This window comes from Camarhynchus parvulus, chromosome 1 (assembly GCF_901933205.1).
Source record: "Camarhynchus parvulus chromosome 1, STF_HiC, whole genome shotgun sequence".
NCBI classification, from domain to species: Eukaryota; Metazoa; Chordata; class Aves; order Passeriformes; family Thraupidae; genus Camarhynchus; species Camarhynchus parvulus.
The window spans coordinates 14,767,020-14,793,153 of NC_044571.1; the positions used below are offsets into that span (position 1 = coordinate 14,767,020).

Sequence of the window (26,134 nt, forward strand, 5' to 3'; positions counted from 1 at the left end):
AGGCACATACTGCCCCAAATGCCATGGGAGGAGTTCTGTGTTACCTGCTACTGCTGTATGCCTGGCACTTGGGAAAAGCCTGGAATGACAGGGGGAGGGAGGGCAGAAAAAGGACCTAAAGGTGTGTTCCTTCAACACCTCCTGCTTGACAGTTGAGCCCTGCTTTTACCATGGTCAAGTGTCACAGGGGACCAAGTTACAGGGTGAATCAAATTCTATATTTAGGAAGAACAACTGGAAGCTATGACAGGAATTCCCTTTTACACTTTGCTTCTCTGCCGAGTCCCACTCCAGCCTGGAGCAGCACTCAGTGCCGTCCAGGCTGAAAGCATCGGAGCTATTTCAGACACATTAAAAGGGCCACAGTCAATACCTCAGCTGGTAGAAGAAGGTACCTCTTTCAGCATCAAAAGGAGGTGTGCCTACTCACTTGACGGTTTGGAACTTTTTTTATATAAGTAAATAAGTTAGCTACTCTTGAATGGGTCAATTAAAATCTTGAAAGACCCTCATGAAAACTCTTTAGGAATTGCTGTGACTTTACTACAATAGCTGTGGTTTTCTGCCTATTTTAATGTCTCATGCAGTGTATCAGAGTATTCAGAGCAGATCGCTTTTACTTCATAGTCTGTGGGGATCTAAAAATTTAAAATAAAAGTCACTTGAATACCTCATGACTCATAAGAAGTGTGTATGAGTTTGAATATTGTAGTACATAGGCAGAAGGCTATTGTTTTCTGTATGTTTATCATCGTTAGTGAAATATTACATTATGGTTTTGATATAAGAGAGGTTTCTTTCACTAAGCTTAACAGGCAGCTGTAACACAGATTACTGTGTATGTGTTATGGAAAATGTGACCACTTTTGCCTAGAGCTTGTAGTAAGTTTTTGTGTAACAGGCTGAAAGCTGCAGAGTAGGGGTTTCTCTCCTTTCATTGTACTGCTTGGGTCTCACAGTCATGTAGTTCCTGTCAAAGTCTTTTAATAAGATAATACACTGCAGTTCTGTCTCCAGAATGCCCGTTGTGCTTGATGCTGTGCATGCAGTGGGGGGAGAGGACAGCTTCCAGCTGGGGTAGGGGGAGGGCTCTTGCTGTTGTCTCTGTGCTACTGTACATCTCTTGTGTGCATTACAAAAGATGGCATTATGATATCTCATAGTATTTAAAGCAAACTGAATAAATCAGCATATTATCTTGCTGCAGCTCTGTCAGAAATTATTTTCAGCAGAGAGACAGAAGATAGGTTCCTTTGTTTTACAAAGTTTTGCTTCAAAACACTCATTTATTCCCCTGCAGTAGTCCTGTATTTCACAAGTAGTCCTGCTCGTGAGTACTTTCACTGCAAAGCGAGGGAATTTGCAAGGGAAGGTTGCCATAAACCAGCTCCAAATTGAACTAATGCTGCCACTGCTTTCTAAGTTTGGCTCAGCATGCAACCCATAAAAGGTAAAAGGTAAGGTGTGGGGAGGCCAAAAAGACACCAGGGAATACAGGCTGCGTGTCTGCATTTCTCTGCCTGCCAGAGATGTGAAATCCTGCTGTGGAAATGAGGGTGAAGTGGGATTTTTTCAAGTTTGCAGAGCTGATTGGAATACCAGAAATAACTTAATACAATCAGTGCAGCACTCTTGACTCTCTCTCTGAGACACATGGTGAAAGAACAAAGGAATTGATAAAAATTAACTTATCACTTCTGTAATGGATGCTTCTGTAATCTAAGGTTTATTTTCCTGTGATTGATGGTCAGTATTGCTCTGTAAGGAAATTCAGGGAAGGGAGGGAAGGGGAAAGAGCCAGAGATCTATTTTTACTCAGTAGTGTGCTGTTGTCCTGATTTCTCTGGCGGTAATGAGGACAGCACGGTCTGCTAGGAAAATCACCTCCTCCAAAAGCAGTCCTACACAATTGTATCATGCATCCCTCTTTAGGCACCGGTGTCTGATTGCAGTAAGTTCCAACACTGACTGCTTGTGAACCCAGAGCACCTCGCTGAGGAGCAGTAATGCTGGGCTTGTTTCAGAGCTGAGGTTCAGAGTAAATCCTTGCCATTTCTCTCTAAGTGGCCCAAGAGGTGTGTATGGGTGTTTTTGCAATGTACAGGCATGCAAGATGAAGTACATCTTAGCAAGAATTTCTTTGTGACAGTGTTTGGGAAGTAGTTCCACTGTGCTTCAAAATGTTTAATGTTATTTAAACATTTTTAAATGTGCTTTTGTTTCCATTTTTCATTCTGATTAGAAAGATGAGAATTTGATTAAAAAATTAATTAAACATTCTGTATTATGACTCCTATCTTCCCAGTCAGTTGGGGAATTGTTTTGTGTTTATTTTGGAACACAGTCACTGATCAATGGAACAGTTATTTATACACCTAATAAAGATTTTCAAAAATAAAGGAGATAGAGTGTAATAAATCCTTTTGTGTTTTTGAAATGTGTTTGAATTTTGTCACGAATGTCAGTGGCTGAGATTGCATCCCCTACAGTGAATTCTAAAGTTTTTAAAACTCCCTCTCATTTGAAGATTGTATATATAAAACCACAATATAAAGCTCATTAAAAGAATGCTGGTTTTATTTTGCACAGTGGGATTTTTTCTGCTTTATTAATTTAGTGAAAGCAATTTAAACCCGAACAATTTGTCAACATGACTGACCTCTGACTGAATGCTGTGTTGGTTTGGACACCACTTTTTGCAGCTGAGAGTGTGACCAGAGGGGGACCTCTAATGGCAGGTCATGTGTATTTTTAATTCTGCTCAGCATCGTACACAGATTTAAAAGTGATGTGAGAATATGCAGGAGGAAGTCTTCTAGTCAGTCCCAGCAAAACAATTTCAGGGTGATATTGCTGATATTCCAACTTGAAGCCAACCTACAACTTATCTGTATGGTTTTTTGGGGACTGCCTCATGTAGCAGTTATAGTCTTTGAGGTACCCAAGTCTTCACACACTTTTAATTTCTCAGTGTATTTCTGCTGTTCACTCCTATGTCATTTATTTCTGTTCTCATTCTTCCCCTTCCTGTCTAAGATTAAATACAGTATCAAAAATGTGCAGTAGTTCAGTGGTGATCAGTGACTTTTCTGGTGAATTAATTTCTCAGCTTTTAGAATTGCTGCCTTACTTTATATTGTAATAGTTATATAACAAGACTTTGATGAAAGTCTAGTCCAGTAAAAATGTAATTTCTCAGTGAGAGAATGAAAGGCTGAGATAGTGTTTCAAATAATCTGCTAATAAAATTTCTTCCATTTTACTTTGGTGTATTTCCCTTTGCTACTGTATATTAATAGTGTATCAGTCTGTATTTCTCCACCTGCATAAAATTATATGGAAAAATATGTTCTTTTTGATCTTATTGCTAAAGAAAATTGATGAATCTATATGATCTAAAACTTTGAAGGGAGGCTACTTTGTGCTCTAGCAATTGTCAAGAAGAACTTTTCTGCTTGACCATCTTGATAACTTTCAGTCCACAGGGATTAAAGTTTTGCAAGGATTGAGTCAGAAAATGGTTATGTTTACATTTATCAATATTTTCTAACAAGTTATGTTTTATTTGAGAGAAGGCTTAAACTGAAAGTTCTAATAATTCCCACATACATACTGTGACTGGGCTAATCATACACTGTTTATCCTCAAAAGCTTCCTTTAATTCTTACTCATTTTACAGTGCTGTTAAGGTTTGAGAGATTCTTTATCTCTACTCATTATTGTTTTTAATGTGAAAGAGATAGCTTCATTTGTGGCTATGAAAGATTAATTGGTGAAGCTCAGGTGTTCTGTCTCCTCCTGATATCAGAAGGAATAACTAAGCAGCTTGGAAACTGAGATGGAAACAGGAGCTGGGCAGATGAAATGGATGCCTGTCAAGAGCCAGCATGGGTTAAGTTCTAGCTTATCTTCCACAGCTATCAGAATGTCAGAGCCTGTAACACTTTCCAATTTTGCTTGCAGGGATAAGCCTCTGTCGTAAAAATGTCAAAACAACCTGCATCACATGTCAAAGCCATTCAGGTAAGAGATAGCATTTATGTTTTTAATATAATAAAATAATAAATATCATTGCTTGGCAGACTGCATTTTTACTCAGACAAAGCACCATAGGAGTGCTAGCTGGGGTTATTCTGTTAAAGTGAAAAGCTTAGATATGAAAGCACTGAAAAAGCATGACCTGGAGATCATCTTTTGATCTGAGCTGATAAAAAAACTGGATCAGATAGGTTCATTAATCACTTGTTTGCATGGTCTTTGCAGTGTTAGGTTATGCCTATTGGAGGATCATCTAAGCAAAATATGGTAATGCATCTGCATAACTGTTAAGTAAAAATAATTCCTGCAACCATTAGATTTTTCACAAAGCCAATATAATGCTGGGAGAATTATAGGCTAAAAAGATAGCATGGGTGTTGAGAAGTTTTTAATGTCTCCATTCTTAAGGAGGAAAACCTTCAAGTTCAAATAATTGTTTAAGAAGCATTTTATTTAAGAGCCAAAGGAAAATGAGAGAAACATAGATCTTTTAATTTGAAATATTTTTGTTTGCCACATAACCTCTTCAATGATATAGTGAAGGATGATGGAGTTGATTGTTGCATACTTGTAAAAGAAACAGCTGGAGATTATCCCAACATCATCATGAAGTAAGGAAGAATGTGTTCATGGAGAACGTGTTTAGTTCATGTTATCAATGGTTCATGTCAAAAGGCCAGAATATCTTCTGAACTGAAGAAGCTTACAGAAATATCATGTATTTTGTAAAATGCACTTCCAATGAAATTTTACTATGAGTTCAAGTTGCCTTACCTAAGAAACAGAAAATGGAATTTCTGAAGTCTTCTTTGTTCTCTGTTTTCTTGAGATAATACTAATGCAATGGATTGGAGCATCAAAATTAATTAGCAACATACTGAAGCGGCTAGGCAACATACTGAAGATGCAAGGCGCTGTGAAAATGCATATTCTCTTTATCATCATCATCAATTTTACCGAAACAGGCATGCAAAATACTGTACACTAATTCTGTTGAAATTAGAAAAAAAATTGCTATTTTGCCAGACTTTTGATTTCACTCAGTTCAAATTTAAATCCCTCTTTTACAGTGACTACAGAAATGTTTGTAGGATGAATGAAAAATATGGATCTTTAATAGCTGAAAAGTATTTATTTACATTTTTCATTTAAACTCCACAGGTACATACAAACATTTCTAAGGAATTAATTGATTTACATTTTTTTTCTTAGAGATGTAATGATAGGCTGCATTTTATTTCTAGGATGGCTTCCAACTTCTACATATAAACAATGCTTCTAGGTTGTTCATTTAAAAATGGATTAAATTTAAGCACTAAGTGTTATATTTTAAGAAACTTTAATTTTTTGCAAAGGTAATTTGAATAATGAGAAAAATTTAAAATATCTCTATTAAGCATTGGGTCAAAGGTGGTTCTAGTAGGGAGACTTGCACCTGAATTGATGCTTGTTACACTTTGAGCAGTCTAAGAACTATGACTCAAAATGTCACATTACTTTTATACATTATGATTCATATCTTATGATCCTTTGCTATTGTGTGCTGGTATAATAGGACTGACGTGCCCTGGGGAATGTGCATCATGCTGCAGCAAAGGGAATGTAATGGCACCTCACTAACTGAAGTATTTCGTGGTGTTCTGTCTCTGAAATGGCTTATTTCTGATTGTACTAGATATATACAAAAATGTTCACTTCCCAATAGCTACTAAATACAGATGTGTGAGAGTTAAAGGCAGCAACTGATTCCCAAGAGTAGTTTGGGGCAATAGAGGACCAAAGGATATTAATTTCTGGAAACAATTGCTGACCTCGCCTTCTCACTGTGTTGAAGGCTGTGAACAGCTCTGACTAAAAATTATTCTATCTTGAAACACTCTTGGCTTTGCCCAGAGGTAAGGATGAGGAGGTTTCTAGGGTTTTTTGTTGTTGTTCGTTTGTTTCTGGATTTCATTCCATTTCCTTCCTTCCTTCCTTCCTTCCTTCCTTCCTTCCTTCCTTCCTTCCTTCCTTCCTTCCTTCCTTCCTTCCTTCCTTCCTTCCTTCCTTCCTTCCTTCCTTCCTTCCTTCCTTCCTTCCTTCCTTCCTTCCTTCCTTCCTTCCTTCCTTCCTTCCTTTTTAAAATTAAATACATTCATACAAAAATTTCTTTCCAGATTACTCAGTCATCCATCTGGACAGTCAGGAATGGCTGTGATGTTGTGAAGGACTTATCCATAACAGTCCTAAACTCATGCACAGCTGCAGCAGCTGTATCCTAACCTTAATACCCTCTCTCTAATAAACAGAAAGAAGAAAAGACAAAAAAAAAATCGCAAAGTACCAGTTCCATTGAGTCAATCCAGCAGTGTATTAGTATGTCATTTGTACAGGTATTTTTCCTTTGGTCTGTTCAGAAGGAGCCTGCTAGAGTACATCAGTGCACACACCTACCCAGTCATTGCAAAAACTGCATGGCACTAAATATGATAGGCCTTTTAAACAAAGGAAAAGGCAAACTCAGTCGTTTTCATAATTAGTATGGTTAAACATAACAATCACACCTAGAAAGTCTGTCTAAAGCACTTATCATTTAGGATTTCCAGAGTCTAGAACAGAAAATTTCCTTTTTAGCATTTTACTGGATGGAGATCCTCTAGGGTCATAGCTCCATCTCAACACACAGGTGACAAAAGTCTTGAAACACATTTTTAAAACAAAATTGTCTTTTTGTTAAACGACAAAAGTTGTTAGGCAACACAGCACAAGTCCTTGTAGAGCTATGCTGGTGTACAGAATTTGGCCCACCCATTACACAGCTGCTCATCTGCAAGAGAGAATCAGCTCTGGATTAAGAGAGATTTACAGCTCAGGACTTTGGTACCTATGGTCAGGAATTGTTTGGAAATGTCATATTTGCATTTCATACTGGAAATATTTTAATTTACAGTATGTATTATCAGATCCAAACTGTTTTTAACTATATCTTAAAGGATGTTCATTTAACTAAGTTATTTTGTCACAACTGCATACTTGCTCCAACTCTGACATGAATGTCCCTACTGCAGACAAAAAAGTACAAACTGCTTTGATGTGACACAGATTACTGGGAAAGTGCTGAAGCAGACCAAAGAGTGCTTTATTCAATTTAATTAGCAGCCTGGGACTTTTGCTTTCTGAACCACTTTTAGTCGCAGTTGGTCTGTCAATCAGAGTGGGAAATGCAAGGGCTGTAATGTTCTGTGGGAGTCTGGCTTCTGCTTTGGCTGCCTCTAAGGGGAAGGAATGTCCAAGTTCAGGATGTGCACCACAAGGAGAGATATCTCTTAAAGTTTCAACTCTGCAAACCTTGCAGAGAAGTTTCCCATTCTAAAAATCGAAGCTGTCTGGAGATACCAGAGCTTGGCGGGGAAGTTACTTAAAACTAGAAACAACAAAGCTGGGTTTTTTCCACCCATAAATGAAATAGAGAGTTAGGAACTGTGAGGCTGAAAATACCCTGTCCCCTGGGGAACTTACAAAGTGCAGGTAAAAAGTTTCACAGTATCTAAACTCATGCCCAGTGGAAGACCTTTATGAAACAAATATCTGGTTGTCTGTGATCCTGCAGATATTTGGCAACCCCACTGAAATGACAGCATCATCTTGCATGAATAAGATAATGGGAAACAGGTAAGCAGAATCACAGGGAAAAGCATTCATTTCTTGGCAGATGGATTTTTAATTTGCTTGTCATTTGATTACAGCTGTCGGAACAGTTGTTGTTGCTGAAAACTGTGAGCTGTTTTCCTGTGGTTGCCCAAGTGGGTCATGATCTGCAAGACCATAACTTGAGCCGAAGGACGGGATTATTTGTCTTCATTTAGTGCAGATCAGTCAGGTGGTAAAGGACAAGAACAGAGCTCTCTGTTAGAAGGTTCTCTGCTTCTGCTCCGTAACATTATTGATTCAACCCCTGGTTTTACCAGTGGGAGTCGTGGTATTTTGATGACATTTCCTAGGAGCAGCTTCTCTTCTGAGATCACGAGATAAGAATAAGTATAAATTGTGCATTTAGTTGATCATGCCATTTGACTTTTAAAACAGACTTGGCTGGGTCACATTGGGAAATGGATACTTTTCAGCTGCTCTTTCCTAAGCAGTGTTTTGCGCTATTCTATTCCCCAAAATCTTTACTTTTAAGATATCTATTATCAGCTCCAATTATGTTATGGCTACTGGCTTTCTGCCCCAGATAAAAGATGAGATTGATGCAGTTGTGTGGGTGTCATTCTGGAGGGAGTTTGCAGAAGCCAAGGGTCAGTGGTCTGACTAGTGTTGGAGCTGGTTCAAGTATTTGCAGTTTGTGGCAACTGTGGGTACATTTTATTGGTAAAATCACATTTTAAATACCTATGGCTTAAGATGACTCAGGGCAGGCTTCCCTTCTAAGATACTTGTGATTAAGTGAAGTGAAAACTGGTGTCATTAGAGAATGGAGAGTGGTCCAGTGATTGGGTGTTACTGAAGGATTTGCATGATTTACACTTAAACATTGCTTTTGGCACTCACTTTCTGTTTGACCTTGACCAAACTGAAGCAGACCTAGGTACCTAAAGACACTTTAGTGTTCAGTACTCATTTATTTTGTGCAATGAAATCAAAAAGCTTTAGTCTAAAATGCAGAAATTCAAAAACTTTCTAGTTTGTTTTTTCACTTTCTCTCTTTCAAATGGAGATGAAAGCACTTCTCTTTCCACAGGAGTGGTGTGATGATGCACACATTGAAGGCATAAGTGCTTGGAAACCATAATAATGTCTATATGCTTATCCCACTCCTTTCGAGTTTTGCCATTTACCCACTGTATCTTCATTTATCAGTCACTATTAAATGCATCGAATTTCCTTCTCACAGGCTAATATTAACATCCCAATGGGAGCATTTCGACCTGGTGCAGGCCACCCTCATAAAAGAAAAGAAGTTACACCTGAAGAAGTGGAGGAGGTAAGCAAAAAAGGTTTTTTGATTTGTTTTTTTCCAAGGAGAAACTGTGCCATAAAATTGGAAAAGCCTTTAAAGTGATCTTATAGTTCCACATACCCATCTTAGGTATCATAGTTGAACATGCACTGATTATTCATGGAAATAAATGGCCACTTACTAACACTTCATGTATAAATAGTTCTGCTTTTGGTGCCAAGGCACCTATAGGAATATAAACAGTTTTAAAGGTGTGTAGCTCTGCTTGCCCAGCAGGATGATATCTGCTGTCAGGAGAAAGAGCCAGGATTTCACCAGCAGTATTTCTCTAGATGGGAGCTGATGAGATACAGCAGGAAAAGTTATAGCAAGACTTTGGAAGACTTTGCTGCTATCTGTCACCCTGTGGTGTGATTTATTGTTACAGCTTAACAATATTGGAACAGGTTGTCAAACAAAACACTTTTTGGAAGGTTTATCAACAAGAAGAAATTGAATGTGAAGACACTTGCAAGTTAAAACAGGAATTCCAAACCCATTTACCTGCCCAGGGGTGAAAATACTCCATTTTAGACTGAATTCTTTATTTTCATGCTTGTATTTTACAGGAAATGTTTATCACTGAGTTTTGAATATACAATCCAATTTATACCTTAACTAACATGGATCACAAAGGTTATGATTAAACACAGATATAATATTTCTGAATCATATTAAAGCATCTTAATTACCATTAACTTCAATAATAAATGAGACCCTAACACCCACAGTGGAAGAAAAGGTTATGGTAGATACCCCAAGCAAGATAAAAAAGATGGGTGCTCCTGGTTTCCTGGCCAGTTTACTTAGTTTGATTCACAATCCCCATATGAGAACTCATCCTGCTGGGCCAGAGCTCCCACTGCTCCTCACAGCCAAGGGCAGGACAGGCTGTGTAAGAGCCAATTCTTCCTTTCCTGTATCAGTCAGGTTTTTTTCTGAATTTTGCCATATTTTGATATAAACAGTGCTCTGTTTACAGAGAACTTTCCTGAAATAATCAAACCTAGGCTGACTTGGCTTTTCAGAAGATTTAGAAAACAAACATACAAAATGACCTTGGATAGATATTGTGGCTTTCTCCCTGTCTCTGCAGTAATTAAACTGGTGAAGGAGTTGATCTTATTAAGCAGAAAGTAATATAGCATGTGTGAGTTCTAGTAGTGTTTGAGAAATAAAATAAATGACTGGTGCTGATAATTACATTTGTTTGGGTAATTGAATGTTGCTTTGTTTCTCAGCTGCATGAATACTCTATAGGAGACAGATATTATGGAAGATCTTGGCCCAGGTTTTATGGGCAATACTCAACCAAACCAATTGGGATTAAACACTACAGAAAAAGATCTTGTTATAGGAATAGAATAAAAATGCTACCAGTGAACTTGTCATTTCAATTTTCTCATCTTGTTAAGTTTTGTCATACAGCTCATGATTTTTCAGAGCAGTTTTAGACAAATGCAACTTTTGTTAACAGCGCATAATCACTGCTAACAGTGCATTTTCCACTGTATTTTAAAGCCTTGACATAGGAGATGAGGGGAATGTGGATCTTACTTAAAGGGGTGGTGGAGTCAGATAGGAATGTATATTTTTGATGGTCAGTGGAGCAGACATGTTAACATGAAAAGAAATGGAGGGTGGGAATTACAGAAAATAGCTCTTCTTCAGTCAGAGAATTCCCATGCCTGTATTTTTTAACCCTTACTGTATATGTAAGAGTCTCTTCAGGCTTCCTTCTATAAAACTGAAGGCTTTAGTCTAACCTCAGCTGTGTGTTGCACATGGAGGGAGTGATACACAGAGCAGTGAGGTCATAAACAGCAAACACCTGAGGCTGGAAGAGAAAGCTGACAACAATTTATGGAGCACAAAGTCTCCAAAATGTGGGCAAAGCTTGCACCACTTGTTCTACAAGAGGAATGGTATTGCACATGACTTGAAATGGTATTTTTTACATAGTTTCTGCTATGTACTAATAAGTACTGCAGGGTTCAGGGAATGCTTGTTTCCCCTGATTATTCAGATTAGCTAGGAAAACTGTCAAAGGAAAAAATACAAGTTTATGACATCTTTGACTACTGATACAATTTTGTGCATCCTTCCAAGCAGCTTTTGTATCAATTTACTTATTCTCCTGCTGTGCTTTGCTTCTGTTTCAGGATATTAGATCATTAAACCATGTATCAGGCAGTACATGCAATTCCTGGGGATGAATTACTGGCTGGGATTTGAAATCATCTGACAAAAAATAGTCAAATATTATTAGTATTATCTTGGAATAATTAATAATGTATTGGCTAAAATATGAGAAAAGATAATATAAATGTAACAAGCCAAGAAATGGAATTATCAATTCCATTTTCTTATATCTGGTGATCTTAGGAAAGTCCTTAAAGATCAGATAGGAAGAAAATGACAGTTTTCTCCAATACCTTGTTTGTTTGCTAGTTGACATTGCAGTCTTCTTCCTGATTAGCATGTAATCCATTAGTCAACAGAGAAAAAAAAAGAGGGGTTTACTGGCCAATAATATTTGACTAGTAATGTTAGAATTTTAAAAATTAAGTTAAATATTAAGAATTGAGTGTTCACAGTTAATGCACCTTTTGACAAAGGGCGTCTAATAAATCTAAATCATGATTGAACTCTAAAAAGCCCATCACAAGAGAACATTCACAGAGTAATCAAAAATGAAAAAAATAATTTCATCATGAAATTATTTATAGTAAAATATAAATTAATCTCTATGTGTACTTGATTCCTCCTTTATGTCACCTTTATAAAATACACACCAGGCTGGAACAACAGTAAACTCATACCTGGAAATCTACTCCTTCAAAATATTACCCAGTCTAGGGTAGAAATGGTCTAAAATAGCTGCTCTACTCATCCAGAAGCAATAGTACAGCTGAGGAAGTACCAAGGGCTGAAATACTGTGGTCCATTGGGAAATTAGCTGAGTTGCTCACTATTGTGTAATTGCTGTTATTTAACTGGCATTTTTACAGTGACAGCAAAATAGCCACGCAGCACTACCCTAATTCAAATATAAAATGATAAAAACCCCTTCTGGTCTTGCAGCTGAGGTTATGAAAAGTGAAATTTTGACTCATGTTGATCTTGCATGGAGCTTTTGGGTCCATAACCCACTATCATAGCTTTTCTCTAGAGCTGCAGAAGTGCATGATGATCGCCCTCTCCAAGTATCTGGCAACTGTGAAACTCTCAAAGGAATTAGATGATCAAAATGGTTCTTCTACTTTTTTGTCATCTAAAATATGAAGGATTTGGAGTTGCCTTTGATTCTCCAGTCAGTTACTTTCTAGTGATTGCCTGGCATTGTAAACTCTTACCCATTCTAATCCACATTCCTCTACACTGAGCATCTTCTTTTCAGAATGGTTTTAGACATTTTAGACAACCAACAAAATAACTTATCTCTTCATGACTCCACCCCTTTTTCCACTGGGATTGCCTTTAGTATAAAAACATAATTTCCTGTTTTTCAAATAACTGATCTATGCTCATGTTCAAGAGATTGCTATTGCAGCAGGAAGGTCACTGGTGTCCTTTTGTGCAGAATGCTCCTGCTTCAACAGAGGAGGAGAAAGAGAAGAAACTGCTCCCAGGAGCTAAGGAACTTCCAGGTCTTGCTGTCAACTTGTCAGAGATTCAGAACATAAAGAGTGAGCTGAAATATGTCCCCAAAGCTGAACAGTAGCTGGAAGAAGCAGGTGAGTAGAAGAGAGGTTCTCTGCATGGCTCTGGGAGAAGCAAGCTGATCCAGAAAGCTCTTTAAGTAAAAAGATGGCTTTTCAATTACTCCAGTGGATGTGGAGTCACACTCCATAATTCAAAGAAAAAATATTAGAGTTCATAATTGGGATTTGCTGTTATTTCAAACATGTTGGAGACTATATCCAGTGATATATGGCACCCATCAACTAGCCTGAAGTAGTCTGTTCAGCATACTAAGAATTCAGTGCATTTGGACTATCAAAGCCACTTTCAAAATAACATATTGCTTCATAAGCATAAGTTCCAGTTTTGAACTTGTATTTTTACAATATAACTAGAAATTAATGTTTTACAATGCAAATAAATTGACTGCAGTGATGGATAAGTAGGTCAGTATTTTTAAAAAGCTCCTTTGGAACATTAGTTATTTGATATTTTTATTTATGTAATTCAAAATTGACATACTAATGGTTCCATGTATTTGGTCACACAAACCAATGCTATGACACAAATAGCCAATGCTGTTTGTGGCACTCCAGGACTTGCTGTAGTGCAGCGCAGGAAGGACATGGACCTGTTGGAGTAAGTCCAGAGGAGGGTCACAGAGGTGAAGGGAGGGCAGGAGCATGTCTGTGAAAGACAGACTGAGAGAGTGAGGTTGTTCTGCCTGGAGAAGAGGAGGCTCTGGGCAGATCTCACTGTGGCCTTTCAGTACTCAAAGAGGGCTCATAGAAAAAAGTGGGACAGAATTTCTAGTAGGTCTTCTTATCATAGGATAATGACTAATGGTTTTAATCTTGAGGGTGTTGGATTCAGACTATAAAGAAGAAGTTTTTTACAGTGAGGGTGATGAAACACTGGACCAGGTTGCCCAGAGAGGTGGTAAATGCCCCATCTCCATAAACATTTAAGATCAGGCTGGATGAGGCTCTGAGCAACCTGGTCTAGTGAAGATGACTCTGCTTATTGCAGAGGGGTTGGACTAGATGGCCTTTAAAGATCCCTTCCAGCCCAAACCACTCTATGATAATTTTATTTAAAAGGAAATATTCAGCACTTCAGTGCCAACTTCAGAAAAATTTATATCTGATTTCAAACAAGACCCATAAGCCTTTGTTGTTCTACATTCTGAACCTTACAGAAATTAATAACTTCTGTCCATGAAATTATCCTCTGATTTCCTTTGAAAAGCCTGAGTCAGTAAAGATGTGTCAGGCACTTACAATGAAAACCCAGATGTACAGAGAAGTTTTAATTCCAAAAAATGCCCACCCTGGCTACAGTAAGAAAAAAATGGTTGTGTCACGTAATATTCACCTGAATTGCTTGTTGTGCATATTGACTGATAAATCCTCTTTATCCTGAAGAAAGGCAGACGAGTTGAGCAGGAGAAAATCATCTGGAATTTACTGCACAGAAACATAAATGAAAAACAGAGGAAAACAGAAAGCAATGCAAAAGGGGTTCTGGGAATGCAGAAATGCTAAGAACCAGGAATCTTAAAAGAAATTGTGTATAATTTGAGTGCATTACCCCAGTGCACTCTGCATCATTAACATCATTATTTTTTATGTACAGCATAAATATGCCATTTGGAAGGAAAGAGTGTTGAGTCTTTTCTTGCTTTTACTCTGCTGTGTCATAATGTTCCTGATATTTTAAAGATGCAACAGAGTCTTTCTCTTCAGGAAACTGGGGGGGGGGAACATTTTGTAAAATGTTAAATTTTAGTCATTTCACTAAAACACTGCCCTGAGAAATATGAATTTTTAATGTGAGGCTTTAAAGAGGTTTTTTCCTATAAGAGATATTCCAACACAAATTTAGCCCCATATTTATTCTCAGATGATTGCTATTTTTAACATTTAAAAGTTTTTTAGTAATTACCTTACTGAGAATCTGACAGAAACATTTCGGGCATGCTCAGATGTTCAGTCTATAGTTTTCTACAGAAACATGAGCAAAGTAAAGGGCATCTTGAAAGCAGTGAGGTTATTAAGAAGCAATTTCTGTCTCTGCCCTTCTTTTGATGTATTGGTTATCAGGTTCTGACAGGGATACAGATTTCTAGATTTAGGGTAGTGCAGTCACAGATCAGATCTGAAAACTCAGTGTTCACAGGAGTTGCAGGCACAGGACTCACTGGAGCCTGTGGGTTTGGATGTTGTGCAGAACTAAGCATGTGCCTGAATTCCACATAAAATTGAGATGTAAATTAATCAGGTGCCACATCCAGCAGCCTTGAGTGATACTAAATGTAAGGACTGTCCCCTGTAAGAGGAAATTCATCAGATCCGGTGCTTAAGTTGTGGCCTGCAGCCTTGTATAAAATGTGATATTGTCAGAGAGCTGGTTTATGATTGATTGTGCAAATCTAGAGAAGATTATATCAGTCTGCAAGAAATTCACAATCACATATACCTGATACTTTGCTCCATCTACAAGAAAGGGTTAGAGATCATCCTTCGGATGTGATGATCTCAAAAGAATGGTGAGCTGACTGGTCAATAGACTATGCCTGTGCAGAGTGTGTACAGATAGATGAGGGTGTTCTTTAGTTTTCACAGTTTGGAAATTAATTCTCTCTTATATCAGTACTATAATATTCTCAGATATTCACTATTGAGGGATTTCCCTTTGTTATTATTTTTTCCTTTCTTGTGGTACTCTGTAGGAAACTCTGTTTCTACTTGAAACAGTTAGAATAACTCCAAATACTCTGGATAATTTCCATTATTCTGTGATCCTATAATATGATATAATAAAAACAATCATAAGTACACTTTTAACATGCCACAGATATCAAAGATTTTAGAACCACAGCAGTATTTCCAACTTTACCTCCTGTATTGTCGTATTTCATGGTTAGTTTCAATAAATTGTAAGCCAACATGATTAATTTTGCTCCATATTTTCTTGCTCAGTTTAGCATGCAAACCAAGCAGCAAAAATAAGAAACCTATAAAGCATTAGGTTGGTTCATTATTTGCAAACCCATTCCTACATAATTTTCACTTTAGAGTAACTTCTGTTAAATGTCTTTGGTCTTGCTCTTCTCCAAATTAGGAAACATGAATAGACTTGCTAAGATCATAGTGGTGACTACAACAGTTTGTGGGAGGAATGTAATTAGGGAGATGTCATGAAGCTGGATCCACTGAAGGTCATCAAGTGCTCCTCAGTTAAGACATTACTGTAGTCATCCCTTATGGGGATCTGGTCTATCATCTATAATTAGCTAATTAGCATAATCTGTCATAAAGATTTTTTCTTCCATACCTGTGGATGATGTGTTACTTGCAGCTAGTTTTAATATACAATATGAATTATGATTAATTTCCCTTTTCTCCATTGACAATTTTTTTTCTGCTCTCTTCACACCTGGACATTTCTACATGCACATACATATGCAAAATAAAATAGTAGCAAAATATCAAACACTAAAAATATATGCCCTATTGAATAAGTAATGGTAGGAAGCATTTAGTTTGTGACAAATGGAGCCTGCTGTGGCTGAGATTTATTGCCAATTGTTGTGATATCTCATGTGATAACTAGTACGGTGCTTGTACTTGAAAATGGGCCTGAGCACAAACTGGCATTTCCCCTGAGAATATAGATAATGGCAGCCAGTTACTTCGGCAGCTCATGTTCATTCTTCATTCTATACCCCTTCACCTTTTGTGTCCTGAAGTGTGGAGGGCTGTGTGACAAGTCTTTTTGTGGTGAAGGGCCATGGAGTCTAAATGCTGGACTTTGGTTTCAGAGGACCTAAACCTTCAGCTAAAGTGGTCTAGTCCTTTCCTCTTGAAGAAAGCGTTCTTAGCAGAACTTCTCAAAAGGCAAAAAGGGAAATTTACTATCTTTAAGTTACAAAACAGTCTGTCATGGACATAGGGGCAGCACTCCCAGCACTGTATTCTGATTGTGTTTGGAGAAAGGGATTGTCAGGATCCCCATCACACTGTTGATAAGATGGTTTCTCACCATTTGATGCAGTACTTGCAGACAAATTGTTGTCTTTACCTGGAGCTCAACTGGAGAGGGTGGTTTGATTGCAGAAGGTAGTTCTGTTGTCAGGTTACAGAAGCAAGGGAACTGTATTGTGAAGTCTGAAGAGCTAGCAAAAGCTTCCTAGGGCAGCTTAGCCTTTGCACTATGCAGAGAATTCTGCCCTACATAAAATGAGAAATCTTGTCAGCAGAGCAGCCTCTGAGATTGGCATCACTTGGGGAGAAAAGAAAGGGAGAAAAACCCTAACAGAAGTCCCTCAGAGAAAAAAAGTCTTATATCCATACACACAAGATGTTCCTTGGTGTTGCTATTAATTATTTACATGAAAAAAATTTGTCGATCACCCCAGGCAAAAAATACACATTATAACTTTGCCCACTAAAGATTTAATTACAGTTTCCTGCTATATTTGCTCTAAAGCTGCCCTTCAGTTAGCCCCAGCGATTTACCTCTCCTGGTGTGCCTGCTCTTACACACAATTTAGCGTTTGCATCTTATCCCTGTACTCACGTGGATCAGAGGGGTACACTTAAACTGCAGGACAGTTACAAGCAAGGTTATTGCTTTTTTCTCCAGAAACACAGCAGTGCTTTGCTAGTAGAGGAACTCTGACCTGCTGTGAGCTCTTGAAAGAGCACTGCAGTTTTAGGAATATGTGTTCATTTAATTGAGTCCCAGCAGCCAAAGCTTCTGTGAGAGAAGGGAATCCTGCATCCAGAGGATGCCAAGGTAGATCAGGAGATAAGATCTCCTGGAGTGGGAACTAGGGAGTGAAGAAGGAGGGTGTACATCAATTTCTGCAGGACCCTCCTGCCAAAGTGAGAGGGGTCATGGGGAGATCTCCTTGGTGTGCGCAAGTACCTAAAGGCAGGGTGCAAAGAGGACAGAGCCAGGCTCTTGGTGGTGCTGAATTGTGGAAAGAAAAACACTCCACAACTTGGCGAAAGCTGTAAAGCCAGTATGTTGAATACAGCACGGGACGCATGTGGGGATCGCTCCCCTTAAAACACATGGGTAACCCTAGAACTCCTGATCCTCCCTTACTAATCCATATGCACGGAATTTCACAATAGGTTCATATGCTGTGATTATATTGTAAGAGTTCTATTGTCATTACATTGCGAAGGTTCCATATTACCAGAGTTTCATACCTCCTTGATGCTTCTTGCAGGCATCTCCTCTAGGCACTGACTCTTCCTTGTCCTCGTAATAGCCAACTGACTCCAGTTCCTCTCAATCCACTCTTTTATAACACTCTTCTTATTGGCTACAACTGCGGCCTGTTAACATCAGGCCGGCTCCTCATCTGTAGTAATTGGCTCAGCTGCAACTCTTTAGGGGATAAGATTACTTTCTATACTACCTTTATTTACGTATATTCTACTCCCCTACAATTCCCCCTTTTTTTAATTACAGAGTTGCAGCATTTCTAGAAGTACATATTCAAATAAATTAACATTATGACATATTCATATAGTTCATTCAGAACCAATAGCTATACAGATGTTCAGACAACATATTACAGTATGAATATATATATTCCTGAGTGTTGGTTCAGTTTTGCAGCTTTTCTCAGTTTACAAAGCACTTCTTTTCAAAGTCTTTTATACTCATATTTAACAAACACTAATAGCTGCAATTGATATATTTTACCAATAGTTTAGTCCTTTTCCCCAAATCCACGGGGTCATATAGTCAAATCCTATTTCCCTGAATCCATGGGGTCATATAGTCTAGTCCTGAATCCACAGGGTCATCCCAAGTCCACAGGGTCATATAGTTTAGTCCTGAATCACATCGGGGTCACGATTTGTTGTCATTACATTGCAAGAGTCCCATATTGCTAGAGTTTTGTACCTCCTTGATGCTTCTTGCAGGCAGCTCCTCTAGGCACTGACTCCTCCTTGTCCTCACAGTAGCCAACTGAGTCCAGTTCCTCTCAATGCACTCTTTTATAACACTCTTCTTATTGGCTACAGGTGTGGCCTCTTAACATCAGGCCTGCTCCTAATCTTTAGTAATTGGCTCAGCTGTGACTCTTTAGGGGATAAGATTGCTTTCTATACTACCTTTATTTACCTACATTCTATTCCCCTACATTCATACATATTAATTTTACTGATTTTTGCATTACCCTTGCAGCTAGTTTTTTATCAGAAAGTACAGGAAGAACTCTTGGGTCACTCTGCCCTGTCTCCTGCTGTCTCTCTGTCTGTTTTAAGAGTTCAAGGGGCCCCCCTATTATCTCCGTGCTTCGGCTGAAGCAGTTTCTTTGAGCATAGGTTTTTTGTTAGAACAGGCAGACCAAATAGCTATGTTTGCAAGCTACAGACTTAATTCAAAGAGGTACATTTCACCTAAATCTGAAATGAATTTCTACTCTGGAAAATTTCCACTCTGTCTCAGTGGCCAGTGACTGGGCATCCCCCAACACACTCACTGTGTGGCCTGTGTTAATTTCAAAGTGCTTCTTGTCTTCTCCTATCTATGGTTTTCCCACGATCCTGCTGTTTTTGATTCAGAACTCCCAGACCAGCAGCACTCGAGGGTTTCAGGGCCAGCCATCAATTTTGTCAGGTCTCTTCTTCTTGTAAAATTGTCCTAAGAAACTAGGTAGCTGAAGGCTTGTAGGATTTTTAATAGCATATTTAAAGTTCTTTTGGTTTGCCTTCCAGGTTTTTTGTGTACTTAAGATGTGCTTTCAGATTTTAAAATGGAAGAGCTAGAAATTTCTTTTCAAAGACAAAAATGCAATGTCCAGGACATCATTTAGTATCAGAGGAATCTTTGTAATCCTGTTACCTCCTCAAGCAAAAAAAAACCCACCCTAAAACATTATTCATGTTTTTGTTTCCCAGAATTTCTGTGATTAGAAGAAAAAATTTAGTTGTCATGGTTTAACCCCAGCCAGCCACCAGGTACCACACAGGAACTCACTCACCCCTCCACCAGTTTTGGGGGGAAGAGAATTGGAAGGGTAAAAGTGAGAAAACTTGTGGGTTGAGATAACAACAGATTAACAGGTAAAACAAGAGTCATGCAAGCAAGCAAAGCAAAAAAACAAAGAATTAATTCACAGCTTCCCAAGGGCAGGCAGGAACTCGGCCTTCTCCTGGAGAGCAGAGCCCCAATGCACATATCAGTGACTTGGAAAGATAAACACCAGCACTCCAAACATGTCCTCTTCCTCCTTTTTTCCCCCACTATATACTGATCATGGTGCTATATGATCTGGAATATCCCTTTGGACAACTGGGGTTACCTGTCCCAGCTGTGTCTCTTCCCACACACTCCCAGCCCCTCACCAGCGTGGCTGTAGCAAAAGCAGAAAAGGCCCTGGCTCTGTGTAAGCCCTGCTCAGCAATAACAAAAACATCTCCATATTATCAGCCCTGTGTTCAGCATAAAATCAAGATTTAGCCCCATAGCAGCCACTGTGAAGGGAATTACCTCCACCCCGGCCAAACCAGCCCAATTTCCTCCAATGTGGTTTGCAGCTGTCTGTCCTGGATTGAGTCTCTAGCCCAGCACACATCAGTCCTTTGCAAGTGAAGGAGAGATTTCCTTCTCATTCACTAGCTGAATTGTGGAAGAGGAGGGGGAGAACAGGCTGGAGAGAGTCTGCTTTCTAGAGGCCTAAGAAAGCTTGGAGGTATGTGTTAGGAGGTTAATTTTGCCAAGTAAAGAACAGGGCATATTCTTATAAGCTACAAATGCTTCTACATAAACTAGTTAGGAAAAGATTCTGCTTTGTGGTTTTGGAAGCTGACTAATAACTTCAAAACAAACACTGAGGAATCAGAAAACATTTTGCTTCAAAGTAAACTACAAGAATAGATGCTTGTATTTTTTCAAAACAAAAAATATGAAAAAAATAAAGTCTTTTATTTTTAAACTATATTCAAGCAGAGTTTTTTAATCATTATTACTGGAAGAGACAAGCACAAAGTAAGAACTTGGAGAAGTCTGTCTTAAGTTTTAGAAGATGAGCATGTTATTTACTGCTCTATCCACACCATACACAGGAGAGTTTGCAGACATGTGGAGATGAACAGGCTTCTACACAGGGACAGGAGAAATGTCTTCATTGAGCCTCTCCTTTGAAACATTAATGCAGTTAAAGTAACAAAATACTTCCAATGCTAGCAATGTGGACCCACAAATCCCTGCTCTGTTCTCAAGTGAGAACCATTTCTGGAAGAATGGCCCAAGAATTTTGTTTGAAAGCTGAAAATTTTCATAGGTCACTGCTATTTAATAACTGCTTCCCTGTAGTCATTCTGTTGATTACTTAGTCCTGAACTCTTTTATAAAATAACCCCTCTCTTTCCATTGGTGCTGTTCATGACAGATTTTAATAAAAATAAACTTTACACTCAGTTCCCTGAGTGAGATGCAATTTCTGGGTTGACATCCCTCAAAAGAAGCTCAGAAAGGCAGGAGGTCTCATGAGTTATTAGATGTTAAGGGATCAGTGAAATGTGAAGAAGGAATACAGTCAATAGTCTTTTTTTTTGCTTATCTCTGCTAGATGTTTTAAGATTTAGCCCAGGAACTACAGCATCTAACAACAGGTACTACTGGAATGTGCTCCTCTTGGAAATCTCAGAACAGGATATCAGGGATCCCTAAAACTTCAGTTATTTGCTGTGTGAACCCATCCAAGTATTTAGATGAAGGTCCTGTGAGTTGAAAGGCACCTATCCCAAGTCATATTCATATAAATCCATGCAGAACTAGTTGTGACCAGGGAACTGTGGACATTAGAAACTGGAGAGCAGGAAAAAGATCATACTGATCACTGCTAGAGAGGTATCTGTGAGATGAGAGCAATGCTGTTTATCTCTTCCTGGGAACTGTCCTGCCAGTGTTAGGTATGCCTGGAGCAATCAGACACTGTAATGACAGAAATCATCTGAAACACAAAATAATAAGCAATTCCAGTCATTCCCACCTTATACAGTTCAAAATGTGTTCAACACAAGGTTTTCAAGTGCTACATTAGAGTGAAAAGGCTAACTGCTTTGGAATACATGAAGTGTGACTTCCCACATTAGTAACAGCTCAGATAGTTTTATCAAATCTACATAAATTGTAGCCAATTAAGTTGACAGTATGATCTGAAATATCTCAGCTCTGATGTGATAATCAAACGAATTTTCTTCTAAATTTAGTGCCTCATCATTTTGTTTTATAGATTTTATTCATTTCATTTGATAGAAGACTACCTAATTATGTTCTCACAGCCTTGTGCTTAAAAACCACATAAATTACTGCATTACTGTACTTTGTCATCTCTTGCAGAACTGGCTCCATGTGGCATGAGCCTTGTCACCCCTGTCCAGGAGCAGGCCATCTACAAGTGTCCCAAGCCCTGATTTGTACTCAGGACTACGCCTGCTTCAGCCACCATATTGTTCCTGGTGTGCCTTCTTTTAAAAAATGTAGCTCTTTTAGTGCCAAGGCTACCTCTGTTTCACACTTGTTTGCAAATTTATTCAGAGAATAATATTTTGTAGTTTGAGCTCACTGTGCAGGTAGAACATTCTATGTAGGTAGAGCTCACCATGACACTGATCCCAAGATCCATTGCCCCACTGTCAACAGGACTGAGGAAATGCTAAGCTTCCAATGTAGTTTAGTTTTGCTGACCCTATCTGCTTCTGGTTTAATCTCCTAATTTCCCTTTGATTTGCCAGAGGAGTCTCAAATACGCTGTATTTCCATGTGAACAAATGACACAGCATAAATGAGCATTTCCCTGCAGAAATATGTATTAGTTTTACTCTCACTGTTGGTCATAACTTATTTTTCAAATTTGATTTGCTATGGGCTGTAGCTAGCTGAAGGGAGACTCAGCTGAACTAACCTTTACTTCACCTTGGGAACAAGTATAATGCCTGGTTTTCTGTCTTGCCGTTTACTGGTCATAAGAGTAGGGCTGCATTTGCTTCTGACTGCAATTGACTGGGGTTCATGTACAGATATGGGTTCCATCAAAGCAGAATAAAGCCCTCAGTCCTGCTCTTCAGAACGCACTCCCCCACCTTGGTAAAGTTGATGTAGCATTGCTTTTAATTTAATAACTCAGCTATTCAATGGATAAAAGAAATAAATCAAGTCCTTCAGCTTTTAGCTCTCCTGGGTCTTTGTTCTCATTTATTGCCTTGGAGCACACCTTGCCTTAAAATTGCTGTTCCTCCTACGAGAATTTGCAGAGCTTTTCAGGGCACAGCAGAGCAATCTCGGAGCAGTGGTGGCAGTGGCCAGGGATGCACTCGGGAGGGAGGCGCTGGCCGGGATTGCCCCGCTGCCATCGATGCAGGAACGGGGCTGGGACAAAGGGACAGAACGGGGATGGGACAAAGGGACAGCAATGGCTTTTACTGAGGAAACAGCAAAGAACAAAAGGCTTCCCCCAGAGCCAAACTGCTCCTGTTCTGAGGGGAGGATGATGACAATAACTGGATATTGCTGTTTCAAAGCTTTGAAATGTGCTGCCTTTGTACAGAAGATGAAACCAACATGAAGTATGTACTGAAATGGAAGAAAATGCATATGCAAAGACTTGAAACCAAATATTTGAGCTAAAATAGGGAAAAGAACACCTTCAGTTTTTCTATGTTTGCAAATCACACTGCTCTTGAGTGCAGTATCCTTCCCAAAGATTGTTAAAGATGGGATACAGTATGTCCTCTGCTAAAATTAATGATCTCAGACCTCCATTAAATACTTAATGAAGGATCTCAAACCTTTTAATTTTGAATTTCTCAATTTCCTTGGTTTTGTGGTTTTGTCTGAAAACATTTGAATTGATCTGTCTCTTCAGGCTTTGAATAGAAGCATTTATTTTTGAAAAATATGTAATATTTCTCTCTTTTAGCTCTCAAGAAAAAAAGAGCTCTCTCTGTGAAGACGAGGCATACTTTCAGTTTTTCAGTCCATTTTGCTGAAAGTAAAGTGAGTGCAGATGGGTATATCACACATGTACCCTTTTTTTAGTTTAAGCCCTTCATTAAAACAGCAACGAAGAGTGTAGTAGTGCATCTCTTTGTGCTTTTAATATGCTTCTAAATTTTTTATTCTGGAACAGAATCTATGTGCTATCATATATGTGAATAATTACTCTAGGGCAAATTAATTCTGCAGCTAAGTGTTGCCTGTCTCCAGTTACTACAGTTTAACACATTGGCAGACAACACCTGAGCCACTGCTGAGCTCGTGAATGCTTCAAAGTCTGTCACAAACCATGTTTGTGTTCTGCCTTACATGTGTAGAGAACAAGAACCTGGCCAAACCTGTGTTAATCCTGGCCACAGAACACCACAACTCACTTGACAAGCAGTCATGGGCCATGTCCAGGTGTGAAGTTATCTAAAGTTGGGTTGAAATTAAGAACACCTAAGGCAGGATGACAAATAGGGTGATCAGCTTCAATGCCTTGCTTTAATAGACACCATAGAGGTGAGTGGAGGCTGGCTCTCAGAGAACCTTGTGCTGACCTGCAGCTAAAAGCCTCATTTTGAGCTAAAGATTGACCATCCTTCAGCAAAGTCATGTCCTTGAGGCTCCATCTCCAGTGAGATTTTTGGCATCTTAAGCATTTTCATCAAGACAAGCCCATGGTATGAAAATCATGTGCAATGGGAGAAGAATTCCTTCAGCAAATGGAGCATTTGTTCATATCCCTCAGCAGTGTCTGGAATTTTATAAGCAGCACAGGGACCAGATCCATGTTGGACAGAATGATGCAGGCAGCTCCAGATGGCCACCCAGGATGGCAGAGAGCACCTTGCACTGCTGTGTTCTGACCTGCCTCAGGGAGACCCTTCATCTCCGTGTCCCCCAGTGCTCTCTTTGCCAGGGAGGTGATCCTCTGCAGGATCTACCAGGGGAGCAGCTGCCTGAGCTCCAGCTTCTGTAAACACCCACTGGCTCACTGGATCCATCACTAAAGAGAGGAGCTGAGTGCCTCAGACCCTGAAAGCCGGCGGGCAGGAGTGGAGAGCAGCTGGCCCACATTGTGGCTCTGCCTTCTGCCTCAGCTGCTGTATCCCAAGGGATGGATGAAGACAGAATTGTCTTCCCCTGGCAGGGTGCTCTAGCATTGCTCAGGGATAAGTCCCAGCTCCTCCCAACAGGAAACTGGCTGTAAAGAGATGTGCAAGTTCACAGAGAGAGGAAAATGGAGGCAGAGAGTCCTGTCTCACCCACAGTCCTCAGTGCCTCTGATCACACAGGTCCCTTCCGAAACGTTCTGCCCTGCAGAAACTCACACTTCTGCCATCTTGAGAAGATGGTTTTGCATGTGCTGTCATGAGCCCTTGAGACACTTCTGCAAGCAGCATGGTGAAGCTTGTGTGGAAAGCTGTTTAGACATAGCTAACAGAAAAAAATGGAAAACAATCAGATTTTTTCCCCTGGAGCTTCAGCAATGTTCTCAGTAAAGCCAGGAGACATTTCCCGTCACCCTGAATAAAGTGTGAACTGTCTCCTCCAGATATGCTCCAAATTTTTAAAAAAGCAAGTAGAAAAATTTTCAAACATGCAAGAGAAGGGATGTGCTGATGGCCCCTCCCTTCTGCCTTGGCTCAGTGGTTATCACACATACACAGCCAGGAAGCATGAATAAACCAGGTCAGGTCTTTCTTTGCCTCAAAAGGATTAAAACCCACAGTTCTTCCTTCCCTGGAGACTGCAGGGTAGCTTGGCAGGGGGGCCCCTTCTAGACTTCAAGCTAAAGCTCGCCTTCTGTGCAGAAATGAATTAATCTGTAGATAAGTCAGCCTGATGGCAGCTGAGCAATGTGGAGCTCAACTGGCACTGAGGAAACTTGCCTCCATGTGCCTTAGCCTGTGGATTGCTGTGTACCATGTCTAAAGGGTAATTTGTGTAGCAACAGTCTCCTCAAGCTATGATTTGAAAGAAACCAGGGTGGCTGCTGCTGTGTTTTTGTGCAGTCTGATGCAATCATGCAGGTGCTGAGGAGGACAGTCTCTCTGGAAAGCCACCAAGCTTCTGGGTGCTGCTCAGGTTTACATGTCTCCCTGGCACTCAGATGAGCAGGGTTATTTAAACTCAGGTCATTTTAGATGGGCATGAGCACAGTTTGAGGTTATGGTGTAGCTGGTTCATGGTTTTGAGGACCACAATTTTGGATTTAAGTACCTGCATCCCATTTGCACCCGAGGCCTCCAGATTGCTGGGACTGTCCTCCAGCGGTAAGGAGCTCAACCCCAAGGTCATTCAGTGTGAACTGTGCTCATAAATCACTTAAGTGCATGTCAAAATCACACTCCAAATCTGAATCTTCAAACTGCATATTGCTCACTGCTGAGAGTGAATGGGGCTCTGTGTCTCTGC

General features: G+C 39.4%; 1 protein-coding gene across 4 annotated transcripts in view; it reads left to right on the forward strand.

Annotated features, from left to right (window-relative positions):
- Positions 1-296: 296 nt before the first annotated feature.
- The window catches only part of SMPX (small muscle protein X-linked), a 42,206-nt gene continuing 16,368 nt past the window's right edge, over positions 297-26,134 (forward strand). Inside the window, exons 1-5 of one of the 4 annotated variants that reach the window (XM_030955283.1) lie at positions 297-416; positions 3,964-4,023; positions 8,912-9,001; positions 12,600-12,753; positions 22,076-22,140. In XM_030955283.1, coding sequence (XP_030811143.1) covers positions 3,985-4,023; positions 8,912-9,001; positions 12,600-12,740 — 270 coding nt within the window. In that variant the 5' untranslated portion in view covers positions 297-416; positions 3,964-3,984 and the 3' untranslated portion in view covers positions 12,741-12,753; positions 22,076-22,140. Of the gene's footprint in view, positions 437-1,361; positions 1,458-3,963; positions 4,024-8,911; positions 9,002-12,599; positions 12,754-22,075; positions 22,141-26,134 lie in introns of those variants that run through there. The other 3 variants (XM_030955273.1, XM_030955292.1, XM_030955300.1) reach the window with 3 other exon arrangements.